This window comes from Haliotis rubra, unplaced genomic scaffold (genome assembly GCF_003918875.1).
Source record: "Haliotis rubra isolate DU_JTF1 unplaced genomic scaffold, ASM391887v1 Scf603, whole genome shotgun sequence".
Lineage (NCBI taxonomy): Eukaryota > Metazoa > Mollusca > Gastropoda > Lepetellida > Haliotidae > Haliotis > Haliotis rubra.
In genome coordinates, this window is record NW_025767306.1 from 491481 (window position 1) to 517332 (window position 25852).

The following is a 25852-nucleotide window of genomic DNA, read 5'->3' on the forward strand; positions in this document are numbered from 1 at the left end:
GTTGCCATCAATCATGGACAGAAAAACCATCATCTGAGATCTAACAACATGGAATTAGCTGTGTGGAAGATACTTTCATTGTTCGGTGAGCTGGGGTGAAATGGGGTTTAGCATCATGTTCAGGATTACTGAAGTCATGTAGCGATGTGTGGAAGGTTGTAGTAATCCAGATGTATGTTGGTTTTATGAGGTACCGAGATACCAGGCTGCAGTTTAACATGGATGCATCAATCAGACACATTAAACTGATGAGCCGGCCACTCCATATTTTATCATCTTGAAGCCGAGTGCCATACAGGCTAGCAACAAGTATTTATTTAATGTCTTTTGATATGAAGCGTCCAGAGATCAATTCATACCTCATAACTTTACCCCTTATTTCCCTGCTAACCAATACCCTCCGTCCCTCAGATCTCCCACCCCTAATGTCCATGGAGGTCCAAAGCCATCTCTCTTTGGGACCTACACACACGAACGCATGCACGCATGCACACGCACACACGCACATACACACAGACATCTACCATTACCAACATCATCTGCTAAACTGTGATGACCAACAGGTGATCAGCACAGCACGAAAAACATTACATGTTGTCAAATACGGACAGGTGGCCATCCCTTTCATCGTTGCACTAGAATGGCATTCATTGCAAGAAATAAAGTCACCTTATTAAAAAAATATATCTATACACTATTTTTCATAAAAGACCCAAATGGAGCCTAGAACAATTCTATATTCAGAGTTGAGGCACTATAGACTTGCCCAATGACTATGGACTTGATAACACATCAATCAAAACTCGGGACTGACATATTCTACAACAAAGGAACCACAACCATGAATCTTGTACAACACATGATCTCAAAGTTTAAAAATTGTTAATTCATATCATCAAAAACAGCTTTGTCATATCAAGATGAATAATGACTGTAGACTGTTCACAACAGAGTGCAGCTTTGTCATGTAGGGCTCCGACAAAATATACGACCTTGCTGAGGCAATCACCATATCTCTTGCTAAACAGCCACAGATAGACTCTGTCCCTAAGAAACTTAATGAAGCGATTCCTTCAATGCTGTGCAACAGACTCTTGACGTATTGTGACAGAAATAGTATCATGAGATAAGCATATCCTTTTAGGCAGTCAAATGCTAGTTTCATTGTCACCACAAACCAAATTTATGTTATACAAGCATATGAATGAGCAACTCGTGTAACCTAGGTTCTCATAGGTAATTGGATTTACTGCACTGTGAGTGAGGATGTTAAAAGATGATGCAAATGAATGGTTGCGAATGTAATAACAATTTATGTAACAATGCCAACAGTTAAAGCTCGAAAACTTTCAATCCGACATCAGAACGTTAAATTAACACAAATTATGATTAAGATACGATGATCATATTATGGTCGCTCAACATGATTCCCTGGTTTTCTGATTCACCAGAAGCTTGATAGCCTTGCTCTCCGACACTGTACTGAATGATAAATTAGTCCTTGAATGTATAGTAATTCTGTCCAATAACAGGCAAGGCTACAGAGGCCATCAGGACAAAGAGGCCAGTCTTGTATGGAGACAATTGTATTTATTATGTACATAACCTAGGAAATAAGATTAAAATAATGATAATCGGCTTGGAGACTACTGCAAGTCCGGAGGCCAGACAACAAGTAAAAGTTTGGGCTTCACATTAAGCATACTGCCATACGATAACTGAAATACTCTACAATATTATTCAAGGATTTGTTTAACTTCACTCACAAGAGAGTTCACTTTTTTCTTAATGATAATTCAACTCAAATAACAGTTTAGAGAGTTGACAAGCCAAACCAGTGGTCGCTATCATGAGCAACCATCCATGCCACCAGTTAACATACGATCAGCTGGCAGCAACCAAGTCACCAAGAAGCTTCTTCCAACCAGAGCAAATAACTAAACATTCATTCTAGCCCAGAATCTCCAGGGTGATTGTCCACAAGAACAACAAAGGGCAAAATATTTGGGTTCAGGTTCTACAAGAAATCCTGCACAATTCAAAAAGAACTTTGTCTCTCCTGAGAAATTTAACAAACTTTGGCTCGAAGACAAAAAAATGAACGTTTTAATCAATACTGCTCAACCCTTGGAATCTTGAATAAAAATAGTTACAACATCAATGAAACTGCCTCTCTCCATTACAGTTATCAGCGCTAGCCGATGTTGCCATTATCAGCGCCAACCGATATAACAGTTATCACCCCGAGCTGACCAGATACCAGCATACACCACAGTGCCAACTCCTGGCTTTCCAGGCAATCTATCATCAACAAGAACATTACTTCCCTTACAGCTTTCCTATGTTTGTAGGGGCGGTGGGGTAGCCTAGTGGCAAGCGTTGGATCGTCACGACGAAGACCCGGGTTCGATTCCCCACATGGGTACTATGTGTGAAGCCCATTTCTGGTGTCCCCCGCCGTGATGTTACTGGAATATTGCTGAAAGCGGCGTTAAACTATACTCACTCACTCACTCCTATGTTTGTAAATGACCCATGAAAATCCAGTGATTGGCCAAATCAAACAGTGGGTTTCTTCACACCTCCACAAGATATCTGAAAGGCTCAATGGGTGCAAAGTCTTCAGTTTTATCTATATTGGTTGCCAAGGGGATTCCTGGAGGTCTTGGAGGAAGGGCAAATCCATTGATCATTACTAATGGGTAGCAATTGGGAACTCTCCTGGGAATGGTTTATTTACTTGAGGCAAATATGGTGTACCTCTTCTGGGGTTATACTGTTACAGAATTTGCTCGTGTTTTACATTTTGTCCAAAAAAAGCTTCATTGATAGTAACAGTGCATGGAGGAGCTCATCGACTTACTGACTGAAAAAAATTTAAATGATTTCTTTGGAAAATAGAAAACCTCTCTACTAATATATGAGATCCTTGAGTCCTAAGTCATGTTTTTTTGCTCTCTGTGAAAAAGACACCAGGTGCTCCATTATTTATTGAGATCTGAGTCTACCATTTCAGACATCGTTTTTATCATCATTATAGTAGATATTTTTTTGTTGCTACATGGAAATGTCTTGTGCTTTGGATAAATGGCTAAAGTGACAGACAGTTATCGACATCCTTTTTTCACAATCTTTCCACTGATCTATATGTTTCAGTAAGAAACTGAGTGAGTGGTAGAGTGAGTGAGTGGTTTTATGCCACTATGTAAATGCCACTTTTAGCAATATTCTAGCAATATCACGGCGGGGGACACAAGAAACGGGATTCACACATTGTGCCCATGTGGGGAATCAAACCCGGGTCTTCAGTGTGACGAGCGAACGCTTTAACCATTAGGCTACCACATCGCCCCTTGATGTTTTAGAAACACGTTGAAAGCTTTAATGAAAACTTCAAGTGTTTATCATAGTTAAGCTAGCCATCCATTCAACATCAGTGTTTAAGGTTCATGGATTAGCTTCAGAAGATGGATTGGAAGAAGATTCTGACACAACAATGGGGTGGAACTCTGTTCAACAAACATCAGTGCTTAATATCATCTGACCGACTGAATCCACTGAGATAAATCTGTCACTGTGTACTGTCTGTTTATAGCTATTGTCTCAACACTCCAACATCTCCTCAGCTGCCTGGGGCTGTCTACTCCAGCGTATACTCTCTCCTCTGTCAGCCATCATTACAGCAGTGCTTTCCACCAGGGGCAGTAGAACAGGTGCCCTCTGTAAAGGTCATTACCCTCAGGATGACTTGGTGTGAGTGAGTGAATGGGTTCTGTATCATAGATACATCAACAGCATTGAAAGTGAGTGTTGATAATGAATGTCTCCTAAGCTGTCCTTCTGCGCACTGAAGTGCAGCTGCTGGATAAACCTCAGATAAACTGGTGGTCGACAGAGTGAACCTTGTTTTACTCCCCAGTTAGCAATATTCTTGACATCTGACAAATCATTTTCGAAATCTACCAGTGAAGGTCTGGATTAGAATATTCATCTTCAGTAACCCATGCTTGTCGTAAGAGGCAACTAATTGGATCGGGTGGGCAGGCTCGCTGACTTGGTTGACACATGTCATCTGTTCCCAATTGCGCAGATCGATGCTCATGCTGTTGATTACTGGATTGTCTGGTCCAGACATGATTATTAAATTACAGACGACATATAGCTGGAATATTGCTGAGTGTGGCGTCAAACTAGACTCACTCATTCATTTTCGAAATCAAATCTTTCAAGAATATATCTCACATAGAAATGAATATCCAACATTTTCCAAAATCCAAAGATAAATTGTTTTTGAAAAACCTTTATACAGTCTGTATACTACTCAATAGAGGTCAAGAATCAAGCAGCCATTAACTTCTTTCAAGGAGTAAGTATACATACATCCACTTCATCACATTTCAAAATGTCAGGAGGGGCCACTTCATCACCAATAAAGTCCTCTTCATCCCTAAAGACCAAGTCAAACAGTGGCAGCAATGTTAAAGATCCTTAATTCCCCATCTCATAACCCTGTGACAAAATGACCATAAACCCATGCCAAATGTTTGTCTTCAGTGATAACAACTGCCCTACGACCTTCATTAGTGGTCATTCTAGTCTTTATTCAGTTAACCCTACGGTGACCTGTCCTCACAAGGTATCCTAGCCATAAAACTGTTTTCTGATATTTGGCTTACACAGCTCCAAGCTTGACAGTACCACATATGGCCTCTAGACAATGACTGCCAACATGGTCCTAAGGATGCTTTGGACTTCACAGAGGACACTGAAAGCCTTTCAGACCAACTAGTGTTTACCTTCAACAGCCATAAATCTTTGTGTGTGTGGCTTATTATCCAGATGAATGGCAGTGCTCAGATTTAACCATGTAAGTCAAGAGGTCCTCTTCGTGACCCTAATGTTAATTTCGGAGGACCATATATTTAGGATTCCCCCAGCCATAAACATTGAGTCACCTCAGCTCCCCTGACTTCTAATGCTGTCTAGTTTACAGCAAATTAAACAGAACATATTTCAAACATTTCAGGCTCAATAAATACATAAGAGATTTGTCACTAGTATAAGATTTTTCAATAAAAGTTCTTGAACTGTAAGAACTCTGAATTACCGAAACACACTTTCTTGAAAATGAGGACAATGTATTCAGCTAACAATACAAAATGATGATTCAGCACACCGGTGATTCTACTTCATCACTGACCTTTTGTTACAGACATTTGTGTCACTCTCCGGATGAAATATCAAATTTCCATAAAGTGAATATATATGGTAATAAACCTTACAGAATACTAAGTGAGCGAATGTTGTTTTATGCTTATTCCAGCCATAAAGTAGCAGCTTGTGTTTAATAAACTCAGGGCCATCTAAAGCAGTGATTGGCAGGATGAACAACAAAATATTGCAGTCACAGTTCAGAAATGCAATCATCCGTTAGGCACATCCTTTCTCCCTGATTTGTCATTGTCATCTCTTATGGGTCCAAGTATGATCAATAATGTCTTTCCAAAGAGAAAAAAAAGAAAGAAGCTTTTTTCCAACTACCAAATAGATGTAGATAGTAATTGGTTAGATGTCTATTCTCTCTCTTTAAAATGAACTTTATGTATCATGATTGCATAACATGTATTAGTCACGGTATGGATGAAATACAGCCTAAGTGACCTAAAATCGTAACTCACTTACTCTCTCGCTCACATTTCGAAAAGTCACTTGCCTCCCCCCCTCTCCCCACTACATCTCTTTCTTTCTCTCTCCCATTCTCTCTCTTCCTTACTCTCTCCACTACATCTGTCTCTCTCCCTCTCTCTTCTCTTTCTTTCTCTCTCCCTCTCCACTACATCTTTCTTTCTCTCTCCCTCCCTCTCTACATCTTTCTTTCTTCTCTCTCTCCCCCTCTCTCTCCACTACATCTCTTTCAATCTTACTTTCTCTCCCTCCCTCCTATGTACACACACCATCAACATACAGCTGTTGAACTATCTGAATCAGAATATCACCTACAAATCTCCACTGCAAAAATACAAAAAGAAAAACCTATATACATAAATTTATGTCCCACTGTAAACTTTAAACAAATAGCCCAATAACTGATGACCTTCCTTAAGGACAAGCCCCGACACAAAGCGGTCCTCGTCTGGAGGCGAGGTGACACTCAATACATCAAGCCTAAGATGATGTGTGGTCACCTACAGCAGCAGTCAGGTGATTTATTACCTGCAGATGTAACATTACGAGTGTCGCACAGGTAATTTACAGGTGTAAAGACAGGTAGGCCATCACACTGGAACAGGTTCCTGCTTGTACAAAGCTCACATTTTTCGGGGGCAACCTTTCAAAGGTGATGGTCATGCTTGTTGACTCATCAGGTTTACAAATAGGAGAAAGTGAATGATGGCTTTCATCTTCTGCAGTTACTCATGTGGACAATAAACCCTGACATAACAGATTGAGAAATACCACGAACATGCATGCTGCTAAAAAAATGTGAAGGATTCGTTGGCTTGTTGTTCAACGCCGCACTCTGTGATATAATATTACAGCAAAATGGTGGCGGTCTGTAAATAAATCGAGTCTGGACCAGACAATCATGTGATCAAATTCATGACGATTGATCTACACAATTAGCATACGATGGCATGTGTCAACCAAGTCAGCAAGCCTGACCACCCGATCCCGTAAATCAACTCTTACGACAAGCATGGGTTACTGAAGACCAATTCTTACCCGGATCTTCACAGGTCGAAGGATGTTTTTACATTACTTTTGCTGATCTGCCTTCAGCAGTTCAGCTACTCAGTCTTAACCCTGGGCTCCACCAGTCCTGACACATTCAGGTTTTATTGGATAGAGTAATTTGGCAGCTAGTTCAATCAAAATCAAAATCAATGATCAAGTTCATTCAAAATCAATTATCTTAATAGCATCTTTGTAAACTTAGTTCAGCATGAGACATGTATAGAATTGGTCTTGAGCAACACGTTTGTTGTAAAAGGCTACAAACAGAATCATGTGATCAGGCTTGCTGACTTGGATGGTGCATGTTGTCCTGTCCCAACTGCGAATGTCAATGCTCATGACGTCAGTCACTGGGTTGTTTGGCCTGGACCAGTTATTTACAGATCGCCATATAGATAGAATGTAGTTCAGTGTGTTAAACAAATAAAGAAAAACACCTGAATGTTTGGTAACAATAACATCCATTTGATTATTTACTGTCATCACATGGCTTGAATATTGCTAAGTGCAACGTTTCACAACAAACAAGTTTAACATATCTCCACAGGGTAGGAACTGAACATGTCGAATATCATCAGACCAAATTCACACTTCCGAACACTCAACTCTCACATACCATCTTCCCTCTCCTCAAAAGCTCTTAAACCATCATTGAAGATGAGAACTATTCCTGAAGCTGTCAGACAATGACAGTTCCTGAAAGCAAACCCAAACCTAGAAGCACTTCTTACACACAAATCAACCCCCAGCAAACTGTTTCAATTATTTCCACACAAAAGTAACTCCGAATGTGGAATCCTAGCCCATGAAGTGACTCCAAGACGAGACAGTAAGTTCGGAGTTGATTACTATTCCCCAGCATGGAGCTAGCCTGCTACCATTAGACTGATTAACTCCACCAACCTTTGCAAGTGGTGTCTACCTGGGATGCTGTTCACCGAGTGACATTAGCCAAGCCACAGGCCAAACTAGGTGTGAGTAAGGTCAAAAAGTTGCATTCGCGATTACTGCACTTACATTGTGACACGTGAGTCTGAGCATCTATCAGCTCATGCTGGGCAGGCACTGTGTGCATTCATGTGTGCGCTGACTTGTACTAGACTGCTATAGTACTACTTGTATGTACTAAACGTGAGTCTGAGCATCTATCAGCTCATGCTGGGCAGGCAGTATGTGCGTGCATGTGTGCGTAAGTGTGCGCTGACTTGAACTAGACTGCTATAGTACGACTTGTATGTACTAAACGTGAGTCTGAGCATCTATCAGCTCATGCTGGGCAGGCAGTATGTGCGTGCATGTGTGCGTAAGTGTGCGCTGACTTGAACTAGACTGCTATAGTACTACTGGTATGTACTAAACGTGAGTCTGAGCATCTATCAGCTCATGCTGGGCAGGCAGTATGTGCGTGCATGTGTGTGTGCATGTGTGTGAATGCATACATGTTTCAACGCACATGTGTGTGCATGTTCGTCAGCTTGTACAAGTCAAACAAAGGTCTCTACCCAAGTACTGAAGTATGGGATCTAGGGACTACAGTCAACACAGACACTGCCACATGGTTACCAACAAATATACCGTAAATTAGCACAGATAAGCCAAATTTTTAGGACCAAAAGAAGTATTCTGTAGAAAGGGGTCGGCTTATCTAAAGGTTACACTTTAACCAAACATTTTTTCTGGTTTTAAAGCCTGACATCGCATTGCCTCGTGTAGGCGAACAAGAGAAAAAAGATGTAAAATTTGCAAGCAAACATCACTAGACGTGATGATTTACCTTTTCAGTTCTAATTAGTTTTTGCTGGACATTGTATTATACGCTGGGATTAAATTTCTGAGTGTATTTGTCTTGTAAACTGAGCCGGAAATAGCAATCAGCTGAGCACACGTTTCACCCATCCACAGGTGATTCAGTTCACACATACCCAATAATTTAACGGATATGAATTTGACGCAGCGATCATAAAAACAGTGCAGGTATGAGTAGGGGCAGTATGATAGTGGATGCTGTAAATGATGTACACAGAGGCTGTAAATGATGTACACAGAGGCTGTAAATGATGTACACAGAGGCTGTAAATGATGTAAAAAGAGGCTGTAAATATGGGAGGGTCACATAATTTTGCTGCAATTTATATAAACATTAATGAATGACATTTTGAGTACAATCAATAAACTAGATTACAAATACAAGTCCAGATATGCAAAGATTGTTTTATTACGAGATCGTGCAACAACAGGATTAACTGACCACATCGAGAAGATGTACATAGATTGGTGGTCCAACTTATGTACCAAACATACCATTTTGATACCGACTTGAAAGGTCAAGATAGAGACTTATCAATGAGATCGGCCTATCTACGGTCACACAAGGTACGAGAGTAAACAACAGTGGCAAGCAATTACAAAAATAATGAAACAAAACCATTCCCTTGACATCAAGAGCATTTCTGAGAACAATTACAGATTTACTATGTGGCTATGTACGGATGATAACAAAAGGAACAAAACCATCAAAGGTCACTGTCCTCTAAAAGAATGTGGTAAACCAAATCATAAAACAAGGAACACATTGTTCTTGTTCATAAATCTTCCCTGACCTAGATCATCGCAATGTGGAACTAAATTAACTGGTCCCTTAAATCCAGCGAGTGATTTGAGAAAACACTATAATTATGTGAAACACTGTCATGGTTAGAAACTACCATGACATGAGGAAAAACAGTTTTGAAAATATTCAACCTCGTTGGAATGAGAAACAACCATGTTAGCATATCCATATCATGAAAATCAACCTTATCCTGAACACAACCTTATCCTGACTGACTGAGTTTGGTTTTACGCCGCTTTTAGCAATATTCCAGCAACATCACGGCGGGACCTTATCATGAACACAACCTTATCATGAACACAACCTTATCATGAAACATAATCTTATGCGCGAGTGAGTGAGTTTAGTATTACGCTGCACTCAGCAATATTCCAGCTATATGGCGTCAGTCTGTAAATAATCACGTCTGGACCAGACAATCCAGTGAGCATCAACATGAGCATTGATCTACGCAATTGGGAACCGATGACATGTGTCAACCAAGTCAGCGAGTCTGACCATCCAATCCCGTTAGTTGCCTCTTACGACAAGAATGGGTTGCTGAAGATCAATTCTAACCCGAACTTCACAGGTTCATCTTATCATGAGAAAAAACAGTTGCACCTAGCAACAACACTCGTAAACAGACATCAGACACAACACTGTCATAGTCAGAAACACTATCTGGAAAGCAATACTGTCATGAGACACAACACTGTCATCATCAGACACAATACTGTCATCATCAGACACAACACTGTCACCATCAGACACAACACTGTCATCATCAGACACAACACAGTCATCATCAGACACAACACTGGCATCATCAGACAACACTGTCATAGTGAGAAACACTATCTGGAAAGCAATACTGTCATGAGAAACAACACTGTCATCATCAGACACAACACTGTCATCATCACACACAACACTGGCATGAGACACAACACTGTCATCATCAGACACAACACAGTCATCATCAGACACAACACTGTCATAGTGAGAAACACTATCTTGAAAGCAATACTGTCATGAGACACAACACTGTCATCATCGGACACGACACTGTCATCATCAGACATGACACTGTCATCATCAGACACAACACTGTCATAGTGAGAAACACTATCTGGAAAGCAATACTGTCATGAGACACAACACTGTCGTCATGAGACACAATACAGTCATCATCAGACACAACACTGTCATCATCAGACACAACACTGTCATAGTGAGAAACACTATCTTGAAAGCAAAACTGTCATCAGACACAACACTGTCATCATCAGACACAATGCTGTCATCATCAGACACACCACTATCATCATCAGACACAACACTGTCATAGTGAGAAACACTATCTTGAAAGCAATACTGTCATGAGACACAACACTGTCATCATCAGACACAACAGTCATCATCAGACACAACACTGTCATCATCAGACACAACACTCATGAGTCATGAACCACAACACTGTTATCATGAGACACAACACTGTTATCATGAACCACAACACTTATCATGAGACACAACACTGTTATCATGAACCACAACACTTATCATGAGACACAACACTGTTATCATGAGACACAACACTGTTATCATGAACCACAACACTGTTATCATGAACCACAACACTGTTATCATGAACCACAACACTGTTATCATGAGACACAACACTGTTATCATGAGACACAACACTGTTATCATGAACCACAACACTGTCATGAGGAGAAACAATACTTTCATGACGAAAAACAGCAATGTCATCATGAGAAATAGAATCAGACTGCCCTACAATATCTTTCTCCTCAATCAGGATATCTGCAGTAACCAAGACGATAGGTGAGAAAGGGAGAGGACGATTATCCCCCTGATTACCTGAACAAGGAGGCTGAATACAGAGGTCAGGAAAACAGGGCAGGGTCATCTCGCTTCACTAACAGGTCAAGAGGATTTTATTTCCAGTTTTGTCAAGTCTGTTACCGAGATAATCCTCAAATACTGCAGCTTCTGAAGCAAATTCATGGATTGTGGATTTTGACGACAGTTCAAGTTACAGGTGCTTGACAGTCTCGTCACTGAATCCCGTCTTTGACATTTCTACCCAGGAACATGGCGCTGAGTCACAGACAACAAACACATCAAGGCTGGGAACAGATGCTGTCATGAATTCATTTACATTCACGGTTCCTTCAAAAGAGAATATTACATGCCAAAGATGGGAACTTTACATGTCACTGTCAACTTGATTTTTTGACATCTTGGCAGTAATGGAAAAGAAATTTAAATGCAGTGTTTGAAAATTGAACATGTGTGTCAGCAGAAATATATTATCTTTCAGCAAGTCTGACATTCTAAACTTTTGTTGCAATGGATATCAATTTCGGACACAACTGCCATCACAACCTCCATGTAATGGTATCGGCAATAACACAAGTGAGATGGCGACAAAACTTTTAGACTCTTTCATTTTATTTGATATTCACATTCTTTTATAAAAAATCTGTTGCATGATAGAAATGGAAAATTATTAAGGATGTTAAATGAAATAGGAGACGAAATCTCCAAGTTCTTATACTGAACAAGCTAGTTTGCCAATTCTTAACCACAACAATTTCATTCATCTTACATGAATATCCTTGTTCAATACACCAAGAGATGGATTAAGATTAAAAATTGCAAATCTGGAATCTATTTTTACCATTAAATAGAAAATAACTTGGCCTGGACAAATAAAATCAATGAAAAAACATGAAAAGAAGAAAAACAGCCTCAGACAGGATTTGTAACCCTTACAAAAATTTGGTCTACAAATTTCACCAATATGACAACAAATCTGAGCTTAATGATCCTTCCAGCTTACCACAAAGTCAGTGCAGTCAACTCACTCCACCATCAACTGTATCAAGGCAATTGTTGGCCATTTATTAGCGTGACTGGCACTAGCTTAATGACAGAGATTACAGTCATCCCTACCGGACCTGGCGGACACTAAGTGTACCCTCATTTAACTTCATACTACCAGCTGTTTTTTCTTACAGTTTTCTATCAAAGATGATTCTAGCGTGAAAGGAGAAATCAATCTCGCTGAGGCTGATTCAGAGGAAGAGATTCAAGGTCAGGAGTAAGGGGTTTAAACTTGCCGAGGGAAATGAAACAAATTATTCGCATCATCTGCAAACATCGCCTATATTTCTTCATTTTTTTATGAAAGCTCTTTTTTGCTGCATTTCCCCATCAAGCTTGAAAGTTAAATGTTGCAGCTTTTCTGGACAGGAAGCCATTAGGACTCAAATAGTTTCATCGGGGTCAGAAAAGGGTAAAAAATGTTGAATGACAGTAATGACATCCAACATTCAAACCTCAGCAAATACTCACAGACTTAACAGCAAGGGAATATGTTTTTTTGCCACTTTTAAAATATTTCAGCAAAATCACAACAGGGGACACTAAAAATGGGCTTCACATACTGCATCACAGTTGGGAATTGAACCCAGGGAAGTGACCACTTTAACCACTTGGCTACCCCACAGCCCGAAAACCTTTTTTCACATTCTATATTTCTCAATGACTAAAGTATATATTTGAATGGGGGAGATAGGTAAAGAAGGGTCCCTTCCAACTATACTAGTCATAATTGCCAAGGATTGCCAAAGGGTTGATCGTGGGTCATCATGACCCAAAAGTGTAGAGTGTTGCTCACTACATCGTTCACTGGTTGTCTGATGTAGACTTGATGTTCTCAGTAAGTACTGACTGAGTTTGGTTTTACGCCGCTTTTAGCAATATTACAGCAACATCACGGCGGGGGACACCAGAAATGGGCTTCACGCATTGTACCCATGTGGGGATTCGAACCAGGGTCTTCGACGTGACGAGCCAACGCTTTAACCATTAGGATACCCCACCGCCCCTTTCTGGGTAAGGAAGGATCCCTGCAACCTATGCTTGTGGTAACTTGCTACCAAAAGGTGTTCATTTGAATGGGTGTCATCATAACCCACAACATCATAGCTCACAACATTGATCAGTGGTTGTGATGTAAACTTGTTGTTCTGGGTTAAGAAGGGTCCCTGCAACCTATGCTTGTCATAACTGGCATAAAGGTGTGTACTTGGCTGTGTGTCATCGTGACCAAACAGCTTAGGTTGTTGCTCACAATATCAATCACTGATTAGTCTGATGTAGACTTGATATTTTACAGGCTGACATTTTACGGCTAAAAGTTTATTGAGTGTGGCTTTAAACATTTCAAAATGGCTTCCATGAGGTGTCTGGTTCATGGAAGCTGATCCAGACGACATGTCAGAAAATCTATTTCTAATTCAGATGATTGAATGTCGGTGTGGTGAAGTCATACATAATCTTGTCACAACATCAATCACACAACCATCAAACTAGGCACGGTTTCAGGACTCAAGAAGCTTACCCAAGTTACTGAATGAGAACTGTTCTTCATGTAACAGGCTTCAGGCATTTTGAAAGAAGAAAATGCTTTTGATACATCGATTCATAAATCATAACCAAACCATGACTCAAGTCATGATGCATATCCAAGCTTTATCTGGGACTTAAAACTAAGTGTCCTTGGCAAGTAAAGTTGTCAGAAAAAAACTTACTTTGTTCTGAATTTAAGGGACATGTTACCATCACTCACAAATGCATTAAATTAATGCAACAGCCTTAAACAAACCCCAAATTCCATTGTCTTCACTTGTTCTGTTTTAGAACAAGTATGGTTTTAGCAATATTCCAGCAATATCATGGCGGGGTTCACACATTTTACCCATGTCGGAATCGAACCTGGATCTTAGGCATGACGAGCGAATGCTTTAACCACTAGGCTACCCCACCGCCCCCGGTTTATTTGAGTCTAGTATGTACTTGTGCTGCTTTATATTGGTAGTGAGCACCACAACGTCATGAACCTTTAGTAAAACACTCTGCGCATATCTTCACCAATTCACTCTGGCTGTTGCAGCCCCATTAACAGAGAACAATATACTTCAGCGCTCACATCTCAAACACAAGCTGATGCTTGGAGGCTCAAGCAAACCAACCGAAGGACCAAGATCTCAAGACCTGATTCATTCTTCCCTCCGAGTCATAAAAACAAATCTTGGGAAATGCTTCAATAGAAATCGCCAAGAGTAAAGATTTGGCCCAGCGCTTCAAATAGAGCTGCTGTGGAATCATTGAACAGACAACTGAAGATTTGTCGATGAGATCTCCTCCTAAGACAACATGCTGTTTTTGCACCTCGCGTGTATTGATTAATCTCTAAACTGTTGCCGTTCGCCACTCAGTTGGACGAGGAAAGAGAATCAGGTTATTTACACGATGTGCACTGGCATTACTTTTGACATGGAATTTATAGTAATACCTTATTTCCAATTTTGTCACTTATAACAGAGGAGGAAGCAAATATTGGATTATCAAATTTATCAACAATTTTTGACAAAGAGAAATGTTACAAAGGAATGTTCGTTTCCTGGATTTTCCAAACACAGGACGACGACACCTGGAACTTCAACTTCAAGGAAAGGAAATATGAAAGCTAATGGTTCAGAGGTCCGTTTGATAAAGTCAACATTTCTTCAAATGGAACACTGACGTCTTTCAAAGATTTCTCCATTTTTTTAAAAAGACAATTATTCTGGGGCATCTAAAGATGTAATTTCCGCAGATGCAACAACATAGGTTGTGTTTGTTATTCTTGTATACTTTTTAGCATCTGAGTAGCATATCTGCAGAAGGAACATGTGCCGACTTCCTCACTGAATCAGATAAAAGATTGAGTTTCTTGTAAACAGGGAAATAGGAATCTGTAGTTTTCTTTAAGAGACCCAACCTCATGGGTCAATATTCCATTTGAAGAGGCTCAGTCCATGCAATGGTTACGTCTGCAGAATCATGCATTCATAATACCACATCTGATGCCCATAAACACCTTCTTCCACACACCCTGAGTCATAGCTCAACCCAGGCCTTTCACTATGACAAAGACCAGTGACAGAAAACAGTCCTATCAAATTTCACAAATTTCGGAATGATCTGACTCACGACACTGCTTCTGTTGACCTTCAAAAATCACAGCTCAGGCATGGGCCTAATAAGGACTAGCTGTGTATTTGTTTGTATGAGAATGATCTGTACAGTAGAACTCTTGAGTCAAAGATTCAGGATCTAGATAGGATAGGTCAGGTGCCACGTGAGATTCAGATGAGATTTGGTCATCACATCTGCTGTCAGTGACAGCTTGGGCGGCCATCTTGGACTCTCTTTTCCACAGATGTGGAGCATGCACATGCACAGAAACAAACACAGACAGCCATTAAAATTGCCGACCATGAAAACATGATTCATCATCAACCCAACACTCATCGTCCTTCAATGGCCAGGATGAAAGAAACACATTATGCATTTGAGCTCTTAATTTCTGTTTGATGTGAGTCGGTGTGAAGCTGGCAGTTGAGTAATTGCTTGAACGTGATCTGCTATATTTTGAAAATTTTACATTTCACCAAAACCACAGCCTCTCTGACAGAAGATTAACAAAGCCACAAATTCTTCCCAAAATAACCATAGTTTCAAATATTGGCCAAATTTCAACAGTTTAAAACAAATTCCTCCAGGAAAGAAATTCAAATAATAATATGTCTTCCTCAAGTAGATCCAGAAATTCCCTTGAAACAATACAAAACAAACCACTCAAAACAATCAGAACAAATAAAATTGATGCCATACAATCAAATTCGCAAGTGTAAGGCTAATGGTTCCAACACGTTCCAATATCAGCCCGATCATGGTTTACCGGGAGTTCCAAGCTGCTAACAGCTAATCCTACAACTGTCTGACACACATGTTTGATGCATGCCTTGTTTCTTTGTCTGCACAAATATCTTCAATACCCGAGAAATAAAAACATACTCCTGGCATTCCTTCCCAGCAGCTCAAACAAAGTGCACAGGGTAAATACACATTTGGGGCTAATTTGAGCAATGGGATCTGTTTTCAGTATAGCATTAGGGGTTTGTTGGGAAAGTGTCATTCATGCGATCAGACTTGACAAAAATAGTTCTCACAATGTCACGGAATGTCAAGCATATTGATGGTGCAAATATCAAAGTTTGTGCCAAAAACATTCCGAAATACAAAATTGTTTTTGGTCAACCTGTAAGCTTGAACTTGAACAGTGTGTTGCACTTTAGCCATGAAAAAGGCACAGTGCTATTTGGGTCACTTCAGTTCACATACCAAGTCTCATTCATGAAATGATTTCAAAACTATTTTAAACTTTCAACTCACATCTGCAGAGACCTGGAAAATGTGTGCATAAATTGAAACTTTATAATGTCATATAAACACGGGAAAAACAACATTCCAAGAGATTTTCTTGAGTTTGTATCATGAAGTTGTGAACCTTGGTTATATTGCAGGAACTACCATGGAGGACGTCAAGAACAGGATCACTGATTGCCCAAATGCAGAATGAGATCACCATCCAAATATGGACATCACTTGACAATAAGTTGACATGTAGTACACGCTCAAAGAACCATGTCACATTACACACTATCTTGAAAATGTAAAATTAAAAGAAACAGGATACTTTTTTAGAATGCAGCAATGAATACTAAGAAATACTTTGAAGGGAAATTGTGCCATGTCATCTAAAACTTTGTAATCTTTGTAACCAGGATGCAGAAGATGAATTTCACTTCCTATATGCCTGACCTGCACCTGCTGAGTCAAGGCTACAAACATGTGAAGTATACACCCCATCATGACATACGGACTATTTGATGGCTCTTGTGACATCTGGTAACTCGAGATTATTTGTTGCTTATAGTAACTACATTATGGAAACATTAATTTGGAATAATTTGTTGAGTTCAGTCATGGACATGAGCCCATGTCCTAATACTGACAGACTGATTGACTCGAGGAAGTTGTCAACACTATGCTCCATGACTACCAAAACCTCTCTCATAAAACCCAAAACATGTTGTGGTTGTCCAGTGCGTGGACATGAGCCCTTGGCCTAATATTTACTGTGTAACTCCAACAGAGTTGTCAACAGCTATGCTACACGACTACCAAAACCTCTCTCATAGATGAGGTGAGGTAAAATTGGGTTTAACGTCGTGCTTGAGAATATTTCCTCATATGACGACGTGCATGTGTGTGTATGTGTATGTGTGGCTGCTTGTACTAGCCCAGACTAAGGCTGGTTTTATAGTGCTAGCCCACTGAGATACCATGCCGAATTGAAGCATGAATACCCCACTCAGACACATTATACTGACTCCGAGCCAACCAGTCCTTGTTGTACCCATTAATGCCGAGCGCCAGGCAGGGACCAACAAGTGCCATATTTTAACGTCTTTTGGTATGACGCGGTCGGGGATCGAACCCGCGACCTTCCGCTCTCCGGGCGGACGCTCTAACCACTACACCACGGAGGCGGTCCCTCTCTCATAGAACAAAAAAGAACATGTCGTGGTTGTCCTGGTAACAGATGCATTCACAGATTACCAGTCCGTCCCTGGAACCCTGAATAGTGCATTCCATCACTGAAGTCACTGTCTGGACAAAATGTCTTTATTCAGCACCAGAACTCATTCCACTGCAGGTGATCACACTCACTTGCGTAAGCATTCCAAGCAATGACCTTGAACTCACTCACCTCGAGAGCTGGTGGCCATATCTGCCACTTTCTGAAAGGCATCCAGGAAGGCGCTGATCGCTATGAGGGTGGATCTGAAGGAGAAACAATCTGTGGTTATCTTGTGGAACACAGCTGTAAATCAGACATAAATAAACAGGTGGTTAAAAGCTTACACAAATCAAATACTACTTGAGGCTGGGAATCAAGTGTTTAAATGTTTATGTACGGCTGAGTCTGAGTATGCATGGAAATATAAATGGGAATTTTTTTTATTGATTTTTTTCGAATGGGGGAGTAGTATGAGTGTTGTTACATAATGTAAGTGAACTGTCACACTGTCTGTCGGGGTTTACAGATTGAATATCATGGGGGAAGAATGATTGACAATGGTCGTGTACCATTATTGTGTAATACCAGCAGTTACACATATAATTACTCACAGTGACTGAGCTTTGTGATCATGCGATGCTATGACGTGTTTGCAGACACAAATCATCATGAATAACCATGAATGACGGATCATTATTCATTCTTATGGTGATAATGGACTCAACAGTTAATATTGAGATTTGTCTTGCAAAAACTAAGGATTAAGAACATTTTCTCGCTGCTTTTAGCAATATGTCAGCAATATCAATGCAGGGGACACCAGAAATGGGCTTTATACAGTGTATTTTATACAGTGTAGACCAGGAATCGATTCAAAGTCTACGGCATGACGAGCAAACACTTTGACCGCTAGATTAGCACACCTACTAGAAGATGAAGACATCATACTTCTGACAGATGATAACGCAAAAAGGTGAGGTGAGGTGAAATTGCGATTAACGTAGTGCTTGAGAATATTTCGCTCATATAATGACGTGCATGCTTGTGTATGTGTGGCTGCTTGTACTAGCCCAGACTTAAGCTGGTTTTATAGTGCTAGCCCACTGAGATACCATGAAGCATGAATACCCCACTCAGACACATTATACTGACTCCGATCCGACCAGTCCTTGTTGTACCCATTAATGCCGAGAGCCAGGCAGGGACCAACAAGTACCATATTTCAACGTCTTTTGGGATAACCCAAAAAGGCACCAACTGTCTGCTACATCTCTACAGATACCTTCATCTCTACAGACAATATGTTCTTCTGTCTGAATACTACCAGTGAAGATCCGAGTTAGAATTCATCTACAGCAACCCACGCTTGTTGCAAGAGTTGACTAACGGGATCGGGTAGTCAATCTCGCCAACTTGGTAATCATGTCATCATATCCCAATTGTATAGATTGGTGATGATCACTGCTGATGCTGCTGATCACTGGAGTGTCTGGTCCAGACTCCTTATTTACAGACCAGGCCATGTATTGCTTAGTGCGGCATTAAACAGCAAACAATGGACTGTCTGAATACTCAATGACCTGTTCAACAAGGAAGACCACTATCTAACATGATCTAATCTATCATATTTCCCACAAGGTCATGGATCGAGTTCTAAGGGGGATCACATTCAAAACAATTGTACGTTGCTCCACAGACATGATGAGTGTCCTGTTTATGATGGACTCTGGATTTCCTTTTTCAAAGTAAAACTGGCGTAAACATGAGTTCTTCAACAAGTTTCAAGAATGATGGCAGCAGTGAAAACGTGCACACTGAAAACCATGTTGGGACATTAACCCTGTCAACTTGAGGTGGGTGGGTGGGTGGGTGGTGGCGGTGAGTGAGTGAGTGGAGCGAGTTGAGTGAGTGAGTGAGTGAGTGAACATTTCCCATCACAGTCCCATACAGAGACAAATTGGGAGTGGATGCAAGTAACATATTCTGCTAGTCCTAAGGGATGTAAAAAAAGTAGGAATGTCTGAATCAATGACACTTTTTAAACTTGTAGATTGTGCATATCAAAAACACACACTGAAACAAGTAAACATGAATGAACAAACTAGTTAAAACCAAATCAGAAATGAAAGACTAAAAAAAAGACTAAATGAACAAACTAAAAAAACAACAAAACAAAAAACCCATAAAATTTTAAAACACGAAAAATTAATCTGGTGTCTCAAAAAAAACCATAAATTAGACTCTCAAACACTGCACACACTCCACTGCGGAAAACAGCCATGTTTTAAAGTGTGGCAACACATCTGCCCATCATTCTATCCTCAACACCAACCAAACAAAAAGAAGAGACACACACATTGCCCTGCAAAGATCATTTTGTTGAGGTGTAGAATTGCACAAGACATGTATATTCCTGGGAAATTCCCCCATTTTCTCCCCCTTTCGCATATCTGGGGATGACTCACTCCATCGCACATGCACACGACAATCTGTTACGACAATCTGTTACGTGGGCCAACACATCTCTCAACATTCACAAAACGCTATCTTTACATGAGGCTCTGGTCTCATCGCCATGTTTTTGTATTTTTTGTACAAATCTTTTGGTCATATCGAGCTCTGTTACAATGAATAACAAGAAGATGTGAATCATCTGTTCAATTCGTTGAAAAGCAGTCACTCAAAGTATATTTTGGTTGAGCTGTTAAAACATAACTTAAGCAAGACGTGTTCAATAATCACACTTTCACAGTACATCTGACTCTTAATATCTCAATGCCTGATAACTTAAAACGCTTCATATTTCAAAGAAAACACTCCTTCCGAACTTCATCGTCACATGTTGATTCTAGTTCTTCTATCTGAGATACCAGCACAATATTTGTTGTTTCCTTCAACCTGAAGACCTCCAAGTCCACCGATTGTTTTGTTTGTTGTTTTATGCGACACTCAGCAATTTTCCAGCTACATGACCGCAACAATAACCAAATCTTGACCAGCCCAATCTATGATTGATATTTAGAGCAATGTTCCATGTCCTTGGGCTGCAATGAGACAATCACACTCCGTCCAATTCCCCAGGGAGTTGAGATTGATAATGCGATGTGCCGTTGAGATTGACATCCAATGATCGAGGGAAACAATACCAGCGCCTTGAACATGCACTAGTGCGTGGATATGTGCGCTATATAAATATCCTATAATGAATAATAATAATTCATATTCCTGCATATTACATAAGTAGTAGGTATGTCACGATACGTAAGTTTCACGAATCGATACGTATCACAATACCCATGTCACGATTCGATACGTATCACTATACCTATTTTCGTGGCATTATTGTGTAAATTTGGTTACATTTTGAACATTAATATTTCATATTTTATAATTGTCCATGAAAAGATCACCGTTTTTGATTCTCAGAGATTAAAAAGTTCTAATTTCCCATCTTTGTGCATGAAAAATAATCATTTATAACACTCATAACATAAAAAAAACATCATACAATTGCAAAATGTAAATGATACCTAAACATATTTAAACCGATACTTTCAAAACTAAATATCGATACAGTTTTGAATGTATCGATAATTGTATTGTCTTAGAAAAAGTATCGATGCATCGTGGCATCCGTAACAAGAAGGTTGTGGACCCAGAATTCCACAGCATCTTCTTTCTTCCCGATTCAGGGTGTACACAAATTCTCTGTTCATGATTCAAAGTGTACACAGCGAGTCCTATCGAGCTATGTCCTAACTTACTGAACAGCACTACAACTGAACATGGCTGTCTGATATTTCTTAAACATCACCGACAGCGACCTTCTACACACCACTAAGCGAACTTGACACTGTAGCATTTCATGTCAGGATCACATCTATCTTCCAATAGATATCACTAACTCAAAACTATCTACTAAACATCACTGACATTCATATTCTAACTTCAAAGCAACCAATCTACTAATATCACTCACACCATCTACTAAACATCACAGACTTTCATTTACTTGACTTTCATTTACTAAACTTCAAGGCAACTAATCTACTAAACATCACTGACACCATCTACTAAACATCACAGACACCCATCTACTAAAATCTATGAAACCCATCTACTAACATCTATGACCCCAATCTACTAAACATCACTAACACCCATCTACTAACATCTATGACCCCAATCTACTAAACATCACAGACACCAATCTACTAAACATCACTAACACCCATCTACTAACATCTATGACACCCATCCACTAACATCTATGACCCCAATCTACTAAACATCACTGACACCCATCTACTAAACATCACTGACACCCATCTATGACCCCAATCTACTAAACATCACAGACACCAATCTACTAAACATCACAGACACCCATCTACTAACATCTATGACACCCATCCACTAACATCTATGACCCCAATCTACTAAACATCACTGACACCCATCTACTAAACATCACTGACACCCATCTACTGATATCTATGACACCAATCTACTAAACATCACAGACACCAATCTACTAAACATCACAGACACCCATCTACTAAACATCACTGACACCCATCTACTAAACATCACAGACACCCATCTACTAACATCTATGACACCCATCCACTAACATCTATGACCCCAATCTACTAAACATCACTGACACCCATCTACTAAACATCACTGACACCCATCTATGACCCCAATCTACTAAACATCACAGACACCAATCTACTAAACATCACAGACACCCATCTACTAACATCTATGACACCCATCCACTAACATCTATGACCCCAATCTACTAAACATCACTGACACCCATCTACTAAACATCACTGACACCCATCTACTGATATCTATGACACCAATCTACTAAACATCACAGACACCAATCTACTAAACATCACAGACACCCATCTACTAAACATCACTGCCACCCATCTACTAAACATCACAGACACCCATCTACTAAACATCACAGACACCCATCTACTAAACATCACAGACACCCATCTACTAACATCTATGACACCCATCTACTAAACATCACTGACACCCATCGACTAGATATCACTGACACCAATCGATCAAACATCAATGCTCTATACCGTCTCTGATATTATCCTCTGTCTCTCATACAGACTCTGAAAGTAAAACTCCTATCTATCTATCTGCATGCATGTACGAATTCTATAATTCATCTGATTATATTTTGTACATTATTCTTTGATCAATATAAACCAAATATCACATAACTTTATTTTTAGATCTATTTCTCCAAGGCAACAATTACCCTTTCAGAACTAACAATAAACAAGTAATTAAATTCTGAGGCCCTCAGCAATAACTGTATCTAGGTCAATACGAGACTATACATCCCTACAGACTGTTTACTCCCAAATACAGACAGTGTAGATCCCTGTATACTGTGCAGGCCTACAGCAGTGAGTACAATATAGAGATGAGTCACACCACAGCACAACATTGAGGCCCCTGGACCATTCAGGGGGACAGGATGGATATAAACACTGTCTGGGACCATCAAAGCAACATCAAGCCTGGTACAGTTGGATGAGTTCACTGACTGTAACTCGGGACAAGTGTCAAAACTTCCACATCAATGGCCGCCATTTAAAACCCAGTTGCTATTTTCTTTACAAAAAGTGTTTTGTAGGTTAATGGTACCCCACATCAAGGAGTAGATTTGTTTGCTTCATAAGATATTTTTGTAATATTTACCGCTACAATACTTGTGGTAATTGATGGCTGTGTGCTGATGTACATCAGATAAATATGCTAAAACTCGATCTGCGTCTGCTTTCCACCAGACGTCATAAAGGACATCAGCACACTAGGTGTGTTCACATGAAATATGTTTGTAAGGTAACTGATGTTCTTCAAGAAACATTTCACAGCAATCTTAACCATTTCTTTCCAGTTCAGTGAGCTCAGTTTGAAAATGAATATTAATGGATATTTGCTATGTTGACAAATGCTGAACTTACTTCAGAGAAGAATGCATTTTCGTTGCCTTGTAAGTAAAATCCTCCCATATTGGCGAACTTCCCCTGAAACAACAGAAGAAAGCATTTAACATGTTGACAGTTACAGGGACAAAATGTTTTAATTTTTAAACACTGAAATAAAAAAACATGATAAAGTCCAGTGGTCATTGTCTGTTAGTAACACTTAGTAACATTCCAGCTTTATTTGTAGACAATCAAATCCGGACCAGGAAATCTAGTGACTGATGTTATGAGCATATATACTAATGCAGTTAGGACACCATGACATCAACATGGATCATCGACCAAGACCACACTCCATTTGACTCCATCTTATCAAATCTTGAAATCCCCATAGCATTAATTGTAAATAAAATGTGCATGCATGTAGCTTAATATTTAAAAATAAGAAAGCAATACATGACGTTTTATGCTGTAGTCAGCAAAATTCAAGCTATAAAACAACAGCAACAGGCTATGAAATGTGATGTCTGGCTATGAATATTCAATTGAATGCATCATATTCTCAAGGGACATGTAATATTCATCAGACGATATGGCACATTTTCTACAGAATTCTTAGTGCTCAAACTGTCACCAAGTCCATGCTGAAGAGTGGGAGTTAAAACATCTTAGTAATAAAATCAATTTTAGAACAGGACCCGTGACTTAGGTCAAACCTGGTTCAATCATCCCTTTAACTGGTTTGACAACGTTTTTTATCTTGGAAATAAAAAATAAGATTGTTATCACAAAAGAATTCTTGTCACAATAGAATTGTTGTGTTAATCATGTACTACGACAGCAACACAAAAGGTTTGCATCATAATACAAGGGTCAATACATGCAATATGATACATATCACAATGTAGGGATATATATGGACTGACTCAGTTGCCCTAACATACAACCTTTGTGAACTTAATATACCAAGAACTGACAAGCATCCGCTGTCCACTCAAAAAACAAAACAATGACAAGCAACCTCTGTCCACTCAACGCCAACCTTTATTATCCTGTCACAAGTGTTTATGAGTGTTGCATCATGGGAATGCTGACAACATGTACGAATGTTTGAGCGAGATAAGCATGACCAGCCCTTTAATGTAAGGAGGTGTTTATATAAATACATTGGTGAACACACGACCTCGATGGCACGTCAAGCATGTCGACACTGCAAGTACTCAAAGGTCCTACTTGTGATCATGTGATAATCTCATGTTAACAGTGACGCTCATATATATACGCCATAAGGCATATACATTTCTGTATATACCAAATGAATCACATATTGAATATAACTGATTATGCATAAATTGTTATTTATCATATGATTTACATTCTGAAAAGTATCAAACTACAAAATTCTGCAATATATTATATGGATGGTCAGATGGTCGTAACCCTTAAAATCCAAAATGGAATATCTATATTTACTACTTTATATTTTTGGGTCACATACAAGATGCCTGATATGACTGGTGTCTGTATAAAGGACGGACGTACGGACGCCACTGAATACATAGTCCCCCGTACCGCGTTGCGGCGGGGGACAATAAAAGTTATAAATAAAATATGAAAATATTATTAAATGATTCATAGATCATTAAACTAGTTAACAGCAATAACAAGTTGAAGAAACTCCTCACATTACTCTGAAAGGGAAAACAGCTGTGAAACCACACATATTCATGTATCAGCCATGCCCAATTTTCAGATGACTCTGCATAAACTGGTAAAACCTGGTAAGCAGAATCGGATTACCAGGCCACTAAAATATCTTCAGTTACATAGATCCACCACACACTTATGTTAGGTAACCAGGTCGTAGCCATTATCTTATCCAGACAAACAGGTGTTGGTTGTCATACAGTTATCATAACATATTTGGCCATCGTGTCACCGCCTGCACTAAACAAACCATCTACAGCATAACATTTCAATCATCAGGTGGCTATATAGAACTCAAAAATCAAATCATCTGCTACCAGTTCAACGAGGGCACTC

At 39.6% G+C, this 25852-nt stretch overlaps 1 protein-coding gene across 10 annotated transcripts in view; it reads right to left on the reverse strand.

Moving 5' to 3' along the window:
• LOC124255617 (protein MTSS 2-like) overlaps positions 1 to 25852 on the reverse strand; it is a 114262-nt gene that overhangs the window by 64651 nt on the left and 23759 nt on the right. For all 10 annotated transcript variants that reach the window (XM_046689509.1, XM_046689508.1, XM_046689507.1 and 7 more), the window contains exons 2-3: positions 23846 to 23907; positions 18024 to 18097 (exon numbers count right to left, since the gene is read on the reverse strand). In XM_046689509.1, the coding sequence (XP_046545465.1) occupies positions 18024 to 18097; positions 23846 to 23907 (136 nt within the window). The remainder of the gene's footprint in view (positions 1 to 18023; positions 18098 to 23845; positions 23908 to 25852) is intronic.